The 19,877-nt window shown below is 42.9% G+C and overlaps 1 protein-coding gene across 3 annotated transcripts in view; it reads left to right on the top strand.

Annotated features, from left to right (window-relative positions):
- Positions 1–19,877, top strand: part of GRID2 (glutamate ionotropic receptor delta type subunit 2) — an 819,802-nt gene that overhangs the window by 131,594 nt on the left and 668,331 nt on the right. For all 3 annotated transcript variants that reach the window (XM_040064665.2, XM_040064672.1, XM_040064673.1), the window contains exon 2: positions 5,219–6,218. In XM_040064665.2, the coding sequence (XP_039920599.1) occupies positions 6,131–6,218 (88 nt within the window). In that variant the 5' untranslated portion in view covers positions 5,219–6,130. The remainder of the gene's footprint in view (positions 1–5,218; positions 6,219–19,877) is intronic.

Genomic DNA, 19,877 nt, shown 5'->3' with positions numbered 1-19,877 from the left:
GATGCATTCTTTTGTAATAGGATATTCAAGGCCACCACATCATGCGCTATCTGTTGAAATGCAGTAAATATTTAATGTTCTGTTTATTTCTATCATAACCAAATGAAATTACTTTCTATCTATTTAACCAACCTGCGTGTGTACATAAACACACACACTCTTGTAGATACACACACATTCACATATTTAAACTATGCAGAAACAGAGTGAAGGAAATTGGAAAAAGGGTATAATACTTTGCATTTTTAAGAAATGAATGCATTTAGTCCTCAAACTGTTCTATTAAGTAAAGGTAAGATTATGTCCTTTATTCAGGATGGATGACAGAGGCCCAGGAGCGCATGCTTCACTCCAAGTGTGGCAGGACAGATGGAGTCAATGTCTGGGCCACTGCTTGGAATTGGAATGGTCTTATTAACCTGGACCTCTCTCACAATACAGAGAACAACCTAAGAGTTGGCAGTAGGCGAAAGCTTTAATTTAAAGGTTATTTGGCGGTCACTGAAGTAAGTCTATTTCCTAATAGACAGATGTCCACTTAACTAAAGCCCTCCCAGGTGACTTCTTGTTTGAAGCTACGCCAGGTAAAGCAATGACTGAGTGGATGTGTCAACTCAAGCAACCTCTTGGAGCAAGCAGCATTCCCCAACTGGGCACCAGCTCAGTGGCACAGGAACATTTGCTTGTGGCACATGGTCTCTTGGTAGGCCTGTCAGTCAGCTGCTTTATATCAGCACTTTTAGAATGCAAGTATTTTTTAAAAAAATACAGCACTGCAAGGTGAGGGATATTTGTCAGTTTACATTTTAAAAATGGGGGGAAACTGTGTTATTTAGACTGAAATACTCTTGTCAAATGGAACACGTTGCCCTACATGAGTTAGGGATTGGAGGGCCGTGGTTGGTTGTTTTACAGTCATGAACTATTTATCTGTCCAGCCTTGAGTATACCAATTTTTAAATTTTGGTAGATCTCAGAGCCTACATAATAATAATTATAAAGAGAGAACTAATATTAATAACTTTTTTTTTTTGCCTCATGTGAATTATGATCTGGCAATGGTGTCCTTATGGGGAGATCCTGTGTCCATCGAAATGTCTGTGCTGATCTGGTTGCTGAGTCTGCTTGTTATCTTTCTAGAGTTGTAGCCTTGAAGATGTTACACAATTCTGCATTTCATCAGTAATGTTACTATTTGGTGACAAATCTGAACCTCCAATATCATCTGAAGAGAGATAAAAAGCCATCAAAGAAGTGTGGAGATTGGAAGAATTACTGTTAATTTTCTCATCAGGAGTATTCATTTAAAAATGACCCACAAAGACTCCAAAGAAGCAGCAGCAAATACAGTTAAAATGGCAACAAATTATATTAAAATTCCATAAATACAAACGATTCTTAGCAATAATAGGTGGGCCTTTTTCAGGCCTTTGTCCCGTGCTTAGATGGCAGCAATAACAGTTTGGATGTGACTGTTGTGTATTTGTTGTTAATGGTTGTTTCCTGCCCCAGATAATCTTTTTAATCCCACCTCTTTTTGCAATAATACTGGACTATTTTATGGAAGGCAGTGGAATCAATAAAAAGTAAGCAAAAGAGATATGATTTCTCATGGCCAGTTGACACTGCTGGAATTCACAGGTCACCAAGTTTAATGCTGCTGGATTGTTTTTTTTCCCCCTTTTTATTTACTTTATTTTTAGGTTAACTCTGTGTCTGTTAGGATTCATACTATGCAAGCTAATGTGAAAATGTTAACTGACAGGGGGTGATGGCTTAGTAAGGTCAGGAGGAATTTATCCCACTCCTTTTCTCACTTTGAACTGTGCAGAGCAGTCAGATGGGTGCACACTGGCTGGTTTGGGTTTTTTCTCTGAATTAATAACTTATAGGTCTTCATGGAAAAAGGTATTGGAGCACACGGGCTAGAGGACTTACCCACTATGTAACTTGATTTCATCTCATGAACATTTTTTTAAGTTTAGGCTATGCAATTGAACAGAAAATATCAAATGTTAATGTGCAAAAGATGTGCTCAGTGTTTATTTGTAAGAAAAGTAATGCTTCTTAGGGAATTTAGGACTGTAATTGTAAGGCTTAGCTCTACTGTTTGCCTCCCAAAACTGAAGGTTTTAGATGTACCTGTCTTAGAACGATCTGAATTTCTTCAAATACCTGAAGAATCTCCTGGTACTTAGAACTAAACAAATGAAAAGCTGACCTCTGCGTGGTCAGAGCCGCTTGTAGTACCAAAGAGATGGGAAAGGGGCATTAGATTATCAAAATTAAGACTTTAGATGACTGAAAAGCAGGTGAAACTTCTGGGTTTAACTCTCCTCTGTAGACAGAAGCTCAGGTCCCGGGCTGACTTGTTGAGATTGCAGTGTGTTACGTGTGGGTGTGAGGCAATAAACCTTAGACAGACGCATTTTCCCCCCACTGCCTCTGGTTTCCAAGCACATCCTCTCCTTGCTGCCCCGCCAGGGGCTGCGTTCATGTGCAGCACTGCAATAGCTGACCAGTGGAAACACGGCACATCAACCATTAACCACACTGGAGTGAGGCCGCTGGAAAGAAGACAAGCCCTCCCCGTTGTTAGAAACCATGCCGCTGCTGGTGGCACTTCTCCCACGGAGGCCAGCGCTGGAGCTGGAGGGATGTTGATGGAGCTGAGGGTGTTTGCGAGGGAAGCTGCAGTGAAGGAAGGTGGCACGGCTGAAACCTGTGGGACTTGAGCTTCCAAAGCGCCCGAGGCAGCTGTCACTGGAGCCCTGAGAACGGTGCTTATGGCTTTTTAGGGGCCTGGATGTGCCCATTGTTTAGGATGTTTTTACTGTATTGGTAACTCCTTGGTTCTGAAATTCTGTCTTTCCCCTAGCTTTAACTTCTGGCAAATGTTTTGTATCTGAATAGAAAAGAGAACTAGTCTTTTTCAGTATTTTTATGATACCTTGAACTAACCACGTAGCACAAGATTTTTTTGACTCTGTTTAAATGGGCGACATTAGTTTTTGTTTTTAATGAGTATTACAGAGAATGGAAGAGGAAATTACTTTATCTATGTGGTGGATGTATATTAAGTCAACAATGTGTTCATTATTTAAAGTAATTTTATTTGAATTTATTTTTAAAACTTACTTCAGCCTCTTTCAAATTTTCATCTAGTGTTTTTTTACCACTGCAATTATTATTCCAAATGCCACAACAAAAGTCATTTTTTTTTATTAGTTAGAGGGTATTTGTGAGCTACAAACTCTTGGCTGTCTCTTATATTCTGTTTATGTGTCTACAGACTTTTGCAAAAAATTCCATTTGGTGTGGCCAGTTCAAGGCACTAGATGCTTTGAAGAGTCAGTAAGGATATCTGGTTCCTAGATAAGGCCTCAAAATACTTAGTAATATCTAAGCTGAGGATTAAAAAGGTATAATTTTCCAAAGGTTTCCATTACATTTCCTATTCTGCCTATGTTCATTGTACATGATTAAAGAGTACTGTTCTGACATGCCCCCCAAAGAAGTGAATTAACATTTCTTGTGAACTCTGTTCTTTCGTGAAGAAGTAATAATGACTCAAGCAGCTCCAAAAGTTTCTCAGATGAATCAGAATTTATTACTTGTAAAATTAATGCCCATTACATTCACTGATACTGTGCCTAAATTGTCGTTTGTAGAAATAAACCCACTCTTTTTAATGTTTACCCTTATTGATAACAGGTCTGTGACTTGTATAGAGGATAGGGACGAATGCAGGATGTGAGCGACATAATACGTGAGACGTTAGCTTCGCACTGCTCATCTGTTGTTATCTTTAAATACCTTTTCTTTTGTCTATAAAGCAATTCTACTTGTCATTTGTTTTAGCTCTCAGATGAGAGTCCATTCTAGCCTGTGAAAAGGTGAGCCTTGATTTGTGCTTTGGATTTGGCTTGAAGCATTTTGAGTGCTACCATTTGTAGAGAAGTTCTCACCTGCCAGGGTGGACCTGAGCAAAGTCAAAATTGCTGCTGGTGCTTTTTCTTGGTGGTGTTGGTTAATTTTGTTTGGTTAGTTTTTGTTTTTCTTTTAGTAGAGTCAATTATCTTGCCATTGGTTTCGTTTAGCTTTTCTTGAAAAGCCTATTTCTCCCTCTTGAACTAAATCCTTAAATTTTATAGGCATACAACTGTTTTTGCCATCCAGTCCCACAGCTGAAAGAAGATGTATACAAGTCAGGAGAAAGAGGAGAAATACACAAGTAGGGTAAAATGAACTTAGAAGTGTTATAACTACAAAGATGTCTTCAAAAGAGGTTCCTTTTGAAGAAAATGGGTTGATCAACCTCTCATTTGTTGACTGCCAGGACTTATCAATGGCTTGTGTGAGTTTAGGATGTAACTACGTTATGAGCAATTCTTTGATTTCTGCTTCCTGTCTGTAGTGGGACTGGAAAAATCAAAGTCAGAAGAAAGTGTACTAAGACATAAAGCGGGGATTTAGACTATTTTATAGGAACATGCTTAAACTCTCTATACAATTCTCTGTCCATGTAATAGGGATAATGTATTTAACCACAGCATGAGAAGTCTGAGGATTAATTGGTTAATGGATTCATAGAACCCTGAGCACATGGAATGTGCGCTCTAAATGTTTCGCACAGAAATTCCTCCATTACCTAAAGAGAGAGGAAGAAAAAAGCAAATTCATTGCTTTGTAGAGCTGTGCAAATTCCATCAAGAACACAGATAATTAAAGTAATATTAATAGATTTTTAGGTCTTCATTTTCCCGTAGAGGCCAGGTGTCCCTGATTTTTTTTTTTTTTTTTCCTCTCTTTTCCCCTTCAAGTAACGTCCCTGACTCAGTTGTCAAAGACTGAGAAGCAGAAGTTCCGGTCTAGCTTTGAACTTGATCCCCACAGTGGAGTTACAAGGTTAAATAAATGGGGTGGGTTTGGGTTTTTTTCTTTTTTTTTTTTTTTTTATTAATTTTAAACTGAGCATAACACTTCAAAAAAATTTTCTCTCCCCCCTCCCCCAATGTATTTTTAGGCTGTATGCACTCTTGCCTGTGTCTGTTCCTCAGTCCCAGTTGAAGATTTCAAGGCTCTATATTGTTTCTCCCTCGTATTGCAGATAGGGGGAGGAGGTGGTTATTAGAGAGAAGCGCTCTCGCTCGCTCGCTCTCTGTTTCTCCCTCTCTGGCTGATAGCACTTATCTCTCGCTCTCTCTCCTTCTCCTAGGTGATCCATTTCTAGGCAACGTGCTGGCTGGTGCTGGAGCTGCCAGCTCTCTCTGCATCCCACCAGCAAAGCAAGCTCCAAAGGCAACCTGCAGACCATCATCTGCTTTCCTCTGCCTCGCTCCGGGTTCTTCTCCTCCTCTCGCTTCTGCCCTGTCCAACCACCACCTTGCGCGACAGAGACAGCACGCTGGGCTCCATTGGCAGATTTATTTTTTTTTTTTTTCCCCCTCCAGTTGTGGGAAGCGATTTTTCTAAGCGAAGGGTGGGGGGAAATCTCTGCATTACTATCTGCATTACCTTGAAGTTCACTTTGTTTTTTGGCCTCCGGGGAGGCTTTTCCTGCAGGAATCTGGCTGCTGGGAGCGGGATCGCCTGCTCCCTCGGTCGCCCGCTCCTCCCACCTCGCTGAAGGCGAGCCCTTCGCTGCGGGCTCCTGGGGCTTCTCTGGCCAAGAGGGTTTGTGCGTGTCTGCTCGCGTGTGCGTGTCTGCCGGTGTGTGCGCGTGTGTCTGTGTGTGTGAGCGTGTGCGTGGTGTGGGTTGGAAGTTGCCGTGCAGCAGCGGGACCGAGCGGATCCCTGGACCCGGCGGAAGGATGGGGATTGTCTGACCAGCAGAGGCGTCTGCTGCCCGCGGCGGCGCCCGGGCTGGATGGATTTGCTGCCGGCGCTCCCAGCAATTCTGGTGCTGCCCAGGAGCCCCGCGAAGTGACGCGGGCTTTCGCCGAGGAGAGAAGCGCTCGGAGCCCCGGGCTCGCTCCCTGACCAGCCGCGGCTCTGCGCCAGCCATCGGGATTTACACGCTCCTCCGGCTGCGCCTCAAACTCTTGGGCTTCCTGCGCTGCACTTGCCTCCGCGGCAGCACCGTTCGGCGAAGAGATCTGTTGTTATAAAGCCTGGACCTCCGGAGGAGATGGAAGTTTTCTCCCTCATCCTGGTCGTGTCCGTCTGTTGGACTCGAACCTGGAAAGCGGCGATTGCAGATTCAATCATTCATATCGGTAAGGGGGTGCTGCGCCTGCTGGTGCTGCTGGACACTTTTCCAGCTCTCCTTTGCAACCTTCCCTCTCTTGGAAAGCTTTCCTCCCCCCCCCCCCCCCTCCCCCCGCAGCCCCCACTCTCTTTATCGCTTGCTTTTTTTTTTTTTTTTTTTTCCCCTTGTTGTTTAGTTCCTTCTTATAATTGCTTTCCACCAGGACCTCAGGCGCCCTCTTTTCCCCGCACCGCGCTGTGTAAAGGTTTCTTGGCGGCGGGCTGTGTGTGTGCTTTAGACCTTGAGGTTTTGATAAGGCTGATGATGGGGGGGCCGAAGGCTCGGGCACTTCCCCGGTTCCTCCCCGCCGCCCCTCAGCTCCATCCTGCTTTCCGCCTGCCCCGGCTCGCCCTCGGCCGGGGGACACCACGGTGACGGCCGCGCAAAACCCCCACCCCCCACACTTTTCCTTCCTTCCTTCGCACCCCCATCCCGCCTTTCTCTCCCGCGGCGGAACAGGTGGTTTGGCAACGAGCGCTCTCCCTGCCGCGGGCGGGCAGGGCGGCCGCGGGGGCGGGGGGCTCCGGCCGTCCGGCACCCGCTCCGGGCCGCCACCCCGCCGGCCCCGTGTGCGCCTCTCGGAGCCGCGGCTCCCGGCAAGGACGGCGGCCTCCCCTTCGCCCCGGGGGCAGCTCGGGTGATGCCGGTGCCCGGCGCCGCCCGCGCCCCCTCGCTCCCCGTTATCCCGAGCCATCCCCGGCGCGGCAGCCCTCGCTGTCGGAGGGCGCATCCCTGGGGAGCGCCGAGCCCCGCTGCCGAGCGGCGCTCCGTTCCCGCGGCTGGCGAGAGCGGGTGGCCCCCCTGCGCCGGCCGGGGATGCGCGGGGAGGGCGAGGAGCGGGGATGGGGAGAGGAGGAGAGGAGGGCGCTTCCCCCGCGGCCGCTCGCCCATCTGCAGGCACCGCACGCAGGCGGAGCGGGGGCGGGCGGGCGGCCGGCGCCGCGCTGCCCCGGGGAAGGTGCATTTCGGGGCAGGGTCCCGCCGGGGTTTGGGGGAGGTTCCTGGGGCGGTGCTGGCCCCGGCTGTGGGGCAGCTGCCGCTCTCCCCGGGGTTGGCTTTATAAATATGTCTGCCGGTGCCTGTCGTGGGGATCCGTAGCGGGTTTCTGTGAAAGGGGAAGCGGGGAGAGCGTTTGGAAAGCCCGGCCGTCAGGAGCTTTTCCTGCAGGACCGATATTGGGGCAGCGGTGCGCCAGCCCTCCGCGTAGCTGCCCGCCAGCACAGAGGGCACCGCTCCCCTTAGGTACCGCAACTTTATAGGGGTCAGTCCTTTCGGCTGTGTGCGACTGGAGCGGCAAATACCCCACTGGGGAGGTAGCGCTCTGTGCCCTCCTTTTAAAGGGAGAAGGACTTTTTCAGTTCTTCCCATTTGCGGACTGTTGAAGTGACACTAGGAGACAGTTACGCCTTAGGGCTTCTTTCTTAAGAGCTTGTATCAAACGATCGCATCCTAGGATTTGGGGGGAAATTTTGACTGTGTAGCTTGTGAGGAGTTTCTTTGCAATCCACTGCCGCCCATCCTCCTGGCTAAAGCAGTGCCGCTGGGCAAGCTGTGTGCCTTTGCACTACCATCAGGGGAGACGATAGCTATTCTCCCCTCGTTTTAAAGAAAATTTGTTTGGTTTGCTTGTTTTATATGATAAATGCAACACATTTTACTTCTTTCTTTTTTTAATAATGCTGTTAGTGATTAGATACATCCTCATTGAAAGCAAAAAATAACACAAACCCCCAAACTATCAGAACCAAAGCAGTTGCTTCTCACACAGTTTGTCTTGAGACACAATTAGTACGGTTGGCAAGGGGATTAGCTCTTTCTTTAGGCTGTTTTATGCTACCATGAAAATGGCAAAACTATATAACTGTTACACAGAGCTTTAAATCTATGAAAATGAGTACTCTGAAAATAAATTACCTGAAATCAGAACTGTTTTAACAGTGAATGAGTACATAGCTAAATATTCCAACTTGTACAGCTCACAGATGAAAATTTGGCCCCAAGTAACCCCACTGTATTTTGTGACCTGGTCTTCTGACCCCCTTTTGCCTCCCTCCACTTGTATTAAATAAATTTATGTATAAGACATTTAGACATAAGTAATAAACTATATTTATTTAAATGAGTGAGCAAAAGCAGTAGCAGGGTACTCTATGAAGAATTTAACTACAGAAGAACTCACAAAGCCAAAGAAAAACTAAAATGCTCAGTTCAGGGGAAAGGAAATACTATCAGAGGTAGTACTGATGCCTTAGGCAACAGACAGAATAAGTACATTATCTTTTTTTCGTTCTGCAGTGCTAAGATAATCATGTGGAAAATATTTTCCCATGTTTGAGATGGGCAGATGGTCATAAGAAATAATGTTACCTGTGCATAGCCATACATACTTTTTTCAGTATAATACATAAACTCTCTTGCTTGCCTACATTTTATTTTATGTGTTTCCTGTAAAAGGATGCTTTTTGTCTCAAAGGATTTTATCAGTCATCTCAGACAGTGCCAAAAAAAATTTACAATTTAGTGAGTAGACATTAATGGCTTGGTGATGTCAGTGGGAGGGACACAGTGACTGGTTATCTATCTGTGATAATGCCTTTTCATTTTCCTATCTTCTGTGTACAGATTCTGCTTTTGATCTCTAGAGGAGGTCTGTGTATATGCAATTGTACACATTAAAAAAAAAAGAAAAAAGGTTTTTCTGTATCGTATTTTAAAACATCGGTGGAGCTGCTTATAGTCTGTACGTTTCTGCTGCCCTGCTATTATAAATAGGAACTGGCAGTTCAGAAAGACTACATTAAGCACTCTTGTGAAAATGGTGAAATGAATCGACTCCACTATAATTTTCCTTACCCTTATATGAAAAAGAAAGGGGCAGGGTTACCATGTCAAAACTGTGCAATCCTGTATTATGCTGCTTCTCTCAGCCCATGCATTGATTGAGTAATTTCATCAGTCCCACATTACTTGATTGCTTAGAAGTTTCCTAATGATCTGTATGCTGTAGGAAGAATCTGAGAGTCGTGAGTGGAATGGTAATGATTCTGTGTTTTATGAGGCTATTCAAAAAGTCGCTCTGATTTATGTAGCTCGAAAGCTCCCAAGTCTTTGAGATTAGCCACGCTGCCTGATATTTCCTTCATACATCAGTCGTCCCACACTCCTCCCTCCCTAAACAGGAGTTTAGAGCAGTGTTTTAATTAAGCAGGGATTAGGTGGCGTTCCTTGTCAACCGCACAATTTGCGTATGCTTTGTGTCTTCTACTGCTGATAGTCTCATGCTTTTATATTTTGTACTTTGTGCTCATTATTTTCCCTTGATACGTACAGAGTAATACATCACTACATGTTTATGGATTTCCTATTGTGCCTATAGAAACATATAGGCAGATATATGTGTATTAGGCGCTGCAAAATTGCCTAGGGCAGCAGGCATGAACTACAAAAGTTTTGCTGAAAAAATAGAGTATTTTTGAAGTCTAATTAATGCAGTTCAGCCTCCCTGATTACGTCTGGTTTTTATGTTTATCAGTAACTTCAGTCACACACAGACAGCGGTGTACCGCCTTTGACTTTCTTATTTTTGAAGGAAATGTCGTAAATATATGTAAGATATAGCTATTATATATGCTTCTACATATAATTATACATCTCTTTTTAATATATTTATAGGTACCCTTTTTTCTTCCTGAGAGAGAAGATCAGGTCTACCCTTACCTTATTCCTTTCAGGTTTTAGACTTTGTAGGCCAGGACTGCTGCATTCCTTGTGTTGAACAAGTTCCCAGCATTGCTGCGTCCTGAGTTTTGGTTCACACCTTTAAAGCTCTGCTGTACCATGGTTAATAATATCAAGGCAATTCCAACATATGGTCTGTTGGTTGTTTCTTCTCTCGATATTGGTGGTGACTAAAATGTAACTTTTTCTGTAAAGGGAGGGGAGTCTTGTTGCTTGGTGGTATTCCTTTGTGGTGGTCCACATTTCTTCTTGTAAGCTGATGTGTGCTACAGTGCAGCTTGGGTTGTGTTGTGAATTGGTAATTGGGATTTAATTTGCTGTGCTATTGGTGAAGCCTCATTAGGAGGTATGTAGTGTATGCCGCTAACTGTTCATTACAGTACTCTCACATACATTTGTAAAGAACAGGACAAGCGAGCAAAACAGATTTATTAAAAACAAATAAATCTCTGTGTGCCTGTAGTGTCCGCAGGGGAGCACTCAGGTCCCTGTTGTCCCTGCTCTAGGATGTGAGAAGGTTACTTGCTTATTTTAAACACACCTACGAGTGAAGACCTGGAAGCCAGTGTGCTGGGGCTGAGCAGCCAGGAGGTTCTGTTAGTAACTATGTTCTGCTTCAGTGCTCGGCCTGCGTGATAAACTCCCTGCTTCTGCGTGCATTATTTCTGAAACACTTTCCCAGGTGCTCAGATTTGTGGCAGTGCTTCAGTCCCTGTGATGTGTGTTAGTTGCTCTGCAGCTAAAGAGGGATGACTTTGCATGCCACAGATGAGGGCTTGCCATTATCCAAAGGCATATTTGCCATTAGGTGTCACTGCTTTCTGGAGTGTTTCTTAGTCATCATCAGGGCCCGATCCAGAGTCTGTCGTAATCCAGGTGAGTTGCTTAGCTGGCTTCAGAAGATTTTAAACTGAGCCTGCGGATTGCTGACCACAGCAGGCAGCTCCTTTTCATGTTCTTAAATAACTCTTAGTGTTATATCAGGTTCTTTGTCCTTGATAAAGACAGAGTAAAAAAAAATCAACCATCCGTTTTCAAGTGGTGCCCTAACAAATGTCTGCCTTGGCAATCACTGCTGCTGCTCTGTGCTTTCACATGACTACTTAGGGATGCACTGAGCCTTTATTCTCACAATGCCATCTTTGAAAAAACACACTGGAGAAAAATCTTTCAAGTCTGTGACTACATAAACCTACCAACTAAGGTTCATTTAACTTAATGAACAAAGGCATTAAGTATGGTTCTCTTCCACTCCCTGGCCCTGTAAAGCAAGTGGTATTGGCAAGAGATGACTTCTGAAAGCCATTAGGTTACTCCCTCGATGTAGACTTGAACTTGCATCATTCTCTTCCATTTGATATATAGCCATCTATAATCTGCTATGACAGCCTGGTTTTGGCTGAAATTTATTGGAGGATTTTGCCTTTTGAGTTGAGGTTTATATTTTTGCTCTTTGTTACTCCACAGTTTTTCAGCACAGTCAAAAATAGTTTAAAAAACATTTATGTGAAAGGGTAGTTCTATTTGGCTATCAGTTTCTAATTAATTTTCTTAATTACCTGGGTCATGTATGAGAACGTGGTAAGGCTCTTTCCATCTACACACTCTCCAAACATATTTTTGTTTGTATCTTTAATATTTAAAAACTTACTAGGCACAGTTAATTACCATTGATGTTTGGACTTGCAAGTGAAAAGGAAATAGTATTCTAATATTTTGAGCAATTATAGGAAAAGGTTCAAACTTTGAAAACGTGTTTTGCACGTATATTACGATATATGATGGTATATGCTGGAGATTGATTTCTGGTGATACATTAACAATGAGGCAAATTCAGATAGCTTTCTGTGTCTGCAAATCCAGTTGTCACTTTTTTTTTTCTTTTTTTCAGTTAGATTTGAATCCCAGAAGAAGTCAGTTACTATCTGAGGTGGTGAAATTTTGAAGAAAACCTTGATTTCAGATTCAGGCTTGGCTTGTGTGTCAAAACTTGGACAGCTCCACACCTGTGCATCCTATAGTCTTATCCTATAGTCCTTACAGTCCAGTTCTTGGCTCCGCTCGTGCTCACACCCATCTGTGAGAGCCCCAGATACAGTTTGTGCTGCCTAGAGATGCCAGGAGACAAGTATGACTGTCACAGCCCAAGAGTAAAGTACAACAGGTTGGTGGCTGGGAGCTGCTCATGGCAGCTCACATTTCCTGGAGGTGTTCTGTGCCCCAGGCTGGCGGTGTAGCAACCGGCTTCCTACGGGGCTTCCTGCACACAGATGCACTTCCTGTCCTTCTGTGGTGTTAGATTATCTTCCTGCACCGTGTATTGTGTCCTTGTAGAAGTAGTTGCTGTCCTGTTGCTTGCAGTAGTTACCAAATGAGCTACGTTGGCCTTTTTCAGAGTAATGACCTTGCTCATCTAGGCTGGCAGACTGTACTGGGCAAGGTGTGTGACATGTGGCATGGAATGTGTGCTGAATGCATTTTGGGTAATTTTGGTGGAGTGCTTGTTAATCCATCCTCAACACCAAGTAAGGAAGGCCTGGGCTAAGCCACCTGGGCACAGCTTTTAGCTGGCTTGTGCATTTGTAGCAGTACGTGGAGAAGAGGAAGTGCTGTTGCCACCTACTGCAGAGGCAATACACACAATATAATATTGTGTATTCTTGTCATAGTAATTGAAACATCTAGACTGAAATGGAAGCTTTTAGAGGAGGAGTGAGTGAGGAAAAGGTCTTTCTTGCTGTGTCTTTCTGGATTTCCCAGGAGCAGGGCAGCGTGTATAGCTCTTCCTGGATTTCCCCATCAGGGCAGTTTCCTCTGCTATTCTTCAGACTTTGGTTTCTGGTTATTGTTGGCCAAGCAGTTGTGAGAGCTGATGGAGTAAGGGAAAGATTCTCCTGTGTCTGCAACCGCTATAATTGATAAAGGCTTATGTGACTTGGAGAGTCATAAGTGATCTCCCTAACAGGCAGGACACAGGCTGAAATTGAAGGTTAGTAAATGAAATGTGCTGGTGTTTGGATGGCAGTTCTGAAACCTGGCAAGGGAGCATGTTTAATGTTGTGCACTGCTGTAATTTTGTAAGGCTCAGAATTTATGTCCTAGTTTCAGTGATAGTATACTTAATTCAGAGAAGGATGTACGTTGTGTTCTGTATTGTACCGCAGAGTGCATTTCAGCTGGAGAAACTTCTTCCTGCTTTGGTCTGGGACTCACCACAAAAGCTCATGGAAGGGATATTCTGAGAGCTCTAAGTGCTGCATTAAATTAAAAAAGAAAAAAAGAAAAGCCCCATAAAAAGTGACACTTACTTAATGAGAAAGGATAATACAGTAACTACAGTATTTCTGTGTAGCATTAAAGTTATGGTGGAAGAAGTGGTACAGAGACAATTACTCTAGTTTTAGTCAACGGTAAGCTGATGGATTTATAAGAGCAGGGTTAGATTTAAAGTAGATTTCCATTATACACATTAGTTGTGGAAAGATGGGGGAGTAGGGTAGAATAGAAAAGATGAAAGGGAAAAAGTTTCTGGGAAGTTGTGCTGGGTTTGTCTGACAAGCTCTATACTCAGGAGGAAATTGAAAAAGAAAATGAGTAAAAATGCAAGGAGGGGAAGAAAATAAGATATCAAAGGCAAAAGCTACTAGCTCTGTCTGTTTCTATTTCTTTGGGAGCTGTATAATGTTCCTGTAAATGCTGTGCTCAATGGAAAAGTCCTGAACCAGAAAGGGGAAAAATGTGAGGTTACAGAATTTAAATGAGGAGTTATGTGTGTGTTTTAATGTATTAGATAACACTCTGTGCTGAAATGCTAATTATTCCTAATTGTTATATTTGTTTTACCCATGAATAAAATATCACATATCTAATAAAATATGCAATGAAAATATCTGTAAAATTCCTCTTGGAGCCTTTCATGCAGATTTAAAGGATTTAATACCTTATTTTTTCATTGCTTTTTAAAACATTAACTTTCTGTAATCGGTTGGATTGCTAAGGCCAATATCCAGTGAACCTAACAATAATTGCTTGCTTTGCAGAACAATTTTTTGTTAGTCCAACCATATCTTTCTCAGAGGCTTAAATCGAGTTGGTGATTTCATTATAATAATTCACTTGTAATAAATCAAAATCAAATAGCACCACTCCAGTGCTGTGGAAAGGAGCTCCGGATAAGAGCTCTGGAGAGAGCAGAGGATGGCAGAACAGCAGACCTGAATGCCAGGCCTGGATTTGCTGTACCTAATTTTAATGCACACAGTTATATCAATTTTTAAAACCCATTTTTAAACAGAGAAATGAAACTTTTCCCAGGGCAGGTTTTCCTGCCTTGGGATGCCTACTCCAGAGCTGTGTTTGGGACCCAAACCTGATGACAGACTTACTTTGGTTTTAAAACGTGCAGGAACTCATCTCAGTCAAGCTCAGCCTCCTGAGCCTTTGGAATGTTTTGAAGATGTTAGTTGTATTTCTCACGTGCCAAGACACTACTGTAGAGTTATCTCACTGATTACAGTCAGAATTAAAACTTTTCTGGCTGGGCTGGAAGCACACAGTGGGGGAGTCTCCAGACCAGACATTGATAAGCAAGGATGTTTCTTTTTGTTTATCCTTCTTGCAGTCTTTGCAATGTTCAACTTTACATTTGAGAACCATTTTTAAAACCATTTTTTGTGCTAGAGGGGTTGGCAAAGGGAAGAAGTTTTAGCTCAGTGAAGCCACTGTATAGTAGTGGCATTGTGAGGCCAGTGTGCAGTGTGGACTGTGTGTTAAACGCAAGTGAAAGTGATAGCTATTTTAGGTCATACTAAAATACATTAATTTCTCCCTTTCACTGTTTCTATTAGTTTTTTCTCTCTCATATTCCAGGCTCATGACAAGAAGTGATGGTCACTGTGTTCTATGCTCTTAAATATCTGCTTTTAATGTCGGGGAAGTAAAAAGTTAAACACGCCATAACACAAATATCTATTATTTGGATAAAACTGTTTTTATATTTCCATATTTCTCTGGAAATTTCTCTGGAATTCTACTTATTTGACCTCTTTTGAGACAAATACACCTTGAAAAGTTAGTTATAATTCTTAAAGGTAATCTTCCTTCAGCTCTCTTCTTTGTGAATAAATAGGCTGAAGCCATATTGAAGTATATCCACCAATGTATTTGCTATAAATGTCTTTAAAAATTTCTATTCTGGATCTGTTCTAGCTCCATGCTGCAGGTTGATAGCAAGCACTGGGGTATGTACTAATGTATGCATATACAATAGATAAATACACACTTTTTCAGTAATCAGAAGGACTATTCTTATTGAAAATACTTGACTGGATTTTTCTTTGATTTGGGATGGCATTAGTTTCCACCCTAAGCAACAACATGAAGACTTGGGAGGCTTTTAGCTTGCGGGCGGGAAGCCATAATGTGAATACAAGTGGTGGAATGGCATCCCACTGTGCTGGAAGCTGTACAAATATGAAACAAAAAGTTGGCTGTCAGGAGATTTGAAGCTCAAGTGAAAGAGAGGGCTTGGATCTCTCTGCGACTCTGATTGTACACCTGGAGACCCGTGTGTTTTTTGAGAGGCACATTCACTCATTCATGCCTGTGAATGATCGCTTTGGGTGCAAAGGCATGAAAGCAGGTAGGAATGTCTGCAGGGATGACCTGTCAAGGCAGATGCTGCCTGGATAACATCTAAAGTTCTTGATCGGGGCTGTGAGGTGAAAGAGCTGACAAAAAATGAAGGGCAGCAATGTGTTTATAATTACTACCTAGAGTATGCTATTGCCAGTAACATCGATTAAATTGGCCAAATAGAAGCAGTCATTACCTCATCAGCTGCCACCAGGTTACTCTCTGGGTTTACCTAGTACAGGAAGTAATTCATAATTATGCCCATGTCCTCTCTCACTTTGTCTCACTTAGACAAATATTTCACAGCACAGTTTTGGAAGACTAGGTAGGAAGAAAACACCCCTTTTTTGGAAAGTGGAACAATGTGTGTTGCAAAATTCCCTACTTTGTTTAAAAGAGATGTTTTAGTCTGTGATTCAGAAAGTATCTGCAGCCTCCTTTGGTAGTCTCGTGAAATTTTTGTATTGCTGTGGAAATATTACTAAAAAAAATCTAGAGAAAATATTTTCCAACTCCTCAAAGTAGCTCTCCAGTTCTGGAATTGGATTGCATCCTGGAGATACGTAAGAAATGCTCATTTATTTGAAAAAGTTCTCCCATTTTTGACAGCATTGCCAAGAGCATAGGGCCTATGTTAAATAAAATGGCTGTGAAGGCAGTGGGCAGGAAAAAAACCATGTTGTCTGCCACAGAGCTGCTCTGGGAGCAGGAATGCTGTGGGGAATGTTGTGATGTTGCCTTCTATGTGGGAGCTTTGGAAAGGGATTGTGTTTAGCAGTGGTGGGAGTTAGCTGGGCGGTGAAGGGGTGTGGGAAACATTTGGTGGGGTTAGCATGAGTGATGGGCAGTGCAGGGTACCTTCAGGGAACAGCAGGAAATGTTATGTGGTTTGGAGACTGGGCTTTATATTCAGGAAAGGCCTTGTAGGGGCGGTGTATGTCTGAGAATATGAGAAAAGTTGGGAAATCCAGAGGGGCAAGGGACTGTAGCGGCACAAATATTACTGAGAAGCTTAATAATATAATCCAACTGGTGCTTTGAGAACAATATAGCTAGAAGATAATATTAACTTTTAAAGAAACTAAATTACAGATGGGGTAATGGAATTGTTTCTCCCTGTCTAGCCTCTATAGTTTTACCATAAAGCATTTGATTTGCATGGTAGATCTTAGTTCTTTGGGTTTTCTTCAGCTGATAATTGTACCTGGTTACTTGGCAGAGAAGTGAGATCCACTTTATCTTTGTATTGTTTAATACCATTTTACACAGATGCAGACAATGAGTACCAAAGTGTCATCTTCCACTCACCTCCCAGGGTAACTCTGAGTGTATTGTACCTTCCTGTGCCTTGGCACTATCTTAGCGTTTTATTTCATAGGCTGGTCTGTACCATGCCTCCTTTCAAACTCAGCTTCTGTGGCTGGTGAGTAGGAGGAAGGGATGCACACAGCTTCTGCTCCATTGACTTTTGGCCTGATTTAGGAAGGAAGGAAAGGGTAAATAATGCAGCCTGCTTCTGAATGCAACGCCTGCCATGACTTTCATGGAATGAGGGGGCGAGCGCTAGCTTTCTCCTCATCTCAAATAGCTGCATGGCTTGCTTTAAAAGTTACACCTTTCCTCAGTGAAGCTCCAGAGTGGTGAGTGTGGATCTCCTTTCACACTTAGCTCGTGGCATATGTCCTCATTTGGTCTGGTTTTCTGTCAGCATCAACCTTGTCCAACCCCCATCCAAGGCAGCAAAGGCACAGCCAGTGGCTTGTGTTCCCTATAAATGAGACACATTAAGAATTGGGATAATAGTTTTTTAGAATATTTTTCTATTTGAGATCAATGATTTCTAATAATGGGGAATGATGTATGGAAGGACGAGGTAAATACTTCCTTGGGGGAAGGTAGATAATGATAGCATCTGGAAACTGCTATTGCTTAAAATCATCTCAGGATTTACTCATTTAGGAAAAAAAAAAAAAAAAAATCTGTTCGTTAAAGTATTGTGGGGTTGGAGTTTTTTTAGCATTTTTTTAAAGGGATGCGTTTTCCCCCCCATTTTTTGTAAGACTGCCAAATGTCCCTGAGCCTAGAATTAATTGGCTCTTTGTATTGCGTCAAATAAGGAGTACAAGTGCTTCCAGAAAATACCAGGTTTACAGACTTCCGTTGAGAACATGAAAGGGAGAGAGGGGCTAACTTTCTATGAACAAGGTCCTTGCATCATTTTGCACCACTAACTTTGAGTAACAAATAGAATATTGAAATTGCTGGTGCTGGAGCTTTGGAAGCTGTTGGAAACATCCCCGGTCCCCTCATCCCTTCATTCTGACTAATCCTCCCTTCAGAACAAGTGCATGCTGTCTTCTTTTGCTCTCACCTCCAGGCATCTGCAATGAGTAAACAAATGTCTGCTCCTCAGAAATAACCAGCATTTGGGTTTCTTGAAAGAGTTTCAGGAGTAGGGAGATTTATTTTGTTGTTGGCATTGCTTTACTAATACAACGGAGGTTTCTTGTTGCAGTTCATTTCACAAATTCCCCCTGACCATTTTGGGTTTGTAAGTATTTTATCATTTTTTAATGCTGCTGTTTCAAAGGCTACTTCTTAAAATGGATGGAAGCCAGTGGATGGCAGCAGTCGTAGATGTAAGCTTTGAAATGGCCCTTTTATGAAGGGGTTTGAGAAGTAAGACTTGGAGCCATTGCATTAAAATTCCGAAGCGTTAACTTAAATGTAATAATGCTCTGACAAAGTGCTACTACCATCTGCTAGTGAGAATTAGTAATATTTTAAAATCTCCATAATTCCCAGAAAGAGCAGAGGAGTCACGGCATGAAGAAAGGTCTAACTCTAAATTAGTATTTTAGTTCAGGAAGTCGCAAACTCTTTGTGGGACCACTGACTACTAGAGACTTTGCGTCACACTCACAGCTCACGTAAGGGAGTAGATATTTGTGGTGTATGACTAGAATGGTGCCTGTGTCTAAGTGTTTCCAGCTTGGTCCCCAGTTTTGAAGCGGAATCCTTTTTTTTAATAACCAGTTCTCATTTGTGTCACAGCAAAAATTCAGTGGTAGCTACAAATACAAATAGTTTGCATGGTAGAATACACAAGGGAGCATGCTCCCCATGGATATGTAAAAAACTTCATTCCTTATAATGTAACTTTTGTGGGCTGGGAGACAGTTCTTTGCTCAGTGTTCCAGTGGGGTTTTGAACACCACCTGAACGCTCAGCATGTTCTGCAATGTGAAGGTTGGTCTGCGCGGAAGAGTATGATCTGTGGCTGGGAATGTTCTCGGTACCAGAACATCTCCATCCTTAGACTTCTCTCAGCTGAATATGCAGAAGTAATTCAGCTTCTAGTAAGAAGAGGGTCTGACTGGTTTTGAACCTATTCTAAAAGCCAGTGTAACTTCATGATAATCTGTTAAGAAATGCTTTTTGTATCAGTAATAAAGCTACTTTACTCAAATTAGCAAACAGCCAAATCTTGCACAATATTTAAAGGTGGGAGTACGAAGAGAAATCTAGTAATGATAGACTACACCTAGCTGTTGGATTGTCGAGTTGAGGGAGGATTTTGGAGATCCATGTTAAAAGATGCATTTTATAAGCATTGCATTTGATGAGAGAAGGGAAAATGGCCAAGGGAAAGTGGCCAAGTAGAAGCTTTTTTGGTGTCTTTCACTTCCCCCTCCTAGAAAGGTTTCACTGAGTTTGGTTTATTCAGAGTCTTGCATGTACTGTAACTAACATTCTTAGCTTGCTCTGCCTGTAAGTTGATCATATCTCGTAAACTTTTAGCTGAAATTATCTTCATCCGCATTTCTTGCTGAGGTTCAGGTACTCTGTGTACGTCCATAGGCCTACTGGTACAGGGGCCATGTGGTCCACGTAGCTAAGACAGGCTAAGTCAAGTTCTCCTCAGTTATAAACCAGTTCTACCCTGTGTCACCGAGACACACAAAGCAGTCACACGCAGACAAGAGATTTCGCAAGGCAGAGGTCCTTCCGAACCAGCTCCCAGCTAAGAGAGCGGAGAGAAGAGAGACCCTTTGTTTATTTTTTACTTTTTATACATTTATGGGTCTAGCAGAAGATTGGCTTTTTGGGGTTTCCACCCCTCAGCCTCAGTGGCCAGACCAGTTGTCAGTTACAATTGTTTTCAGGCTAGAAATGTGCAAACAAAGGACAGAGAATGAAAAACAAAGGATTTGTTTATGTTACATCTGTGGGAAAGGTAGAACACTGCTCTTAA

Source organism: Hirundo rustica, chromosome 5 (genome assembly GCF_015227805.2).
Source record: "Hirundo rustica isolate bHirRus1 chromosome 5, bHirRus1.pri.v3, whole genome shotgun sequence".
Taxonomy (NCBI): Eukaryota; Metazoa; Chordata; class Aves; order Passeriformes; family Hirundinidae; genus Hirundo; species Hirundo rustica.
The sequence above is the reverse complement of the archived record's forward strand: the minus strand, read 5'-3'. Positions and strand labels throughout refer to the sequence as shown.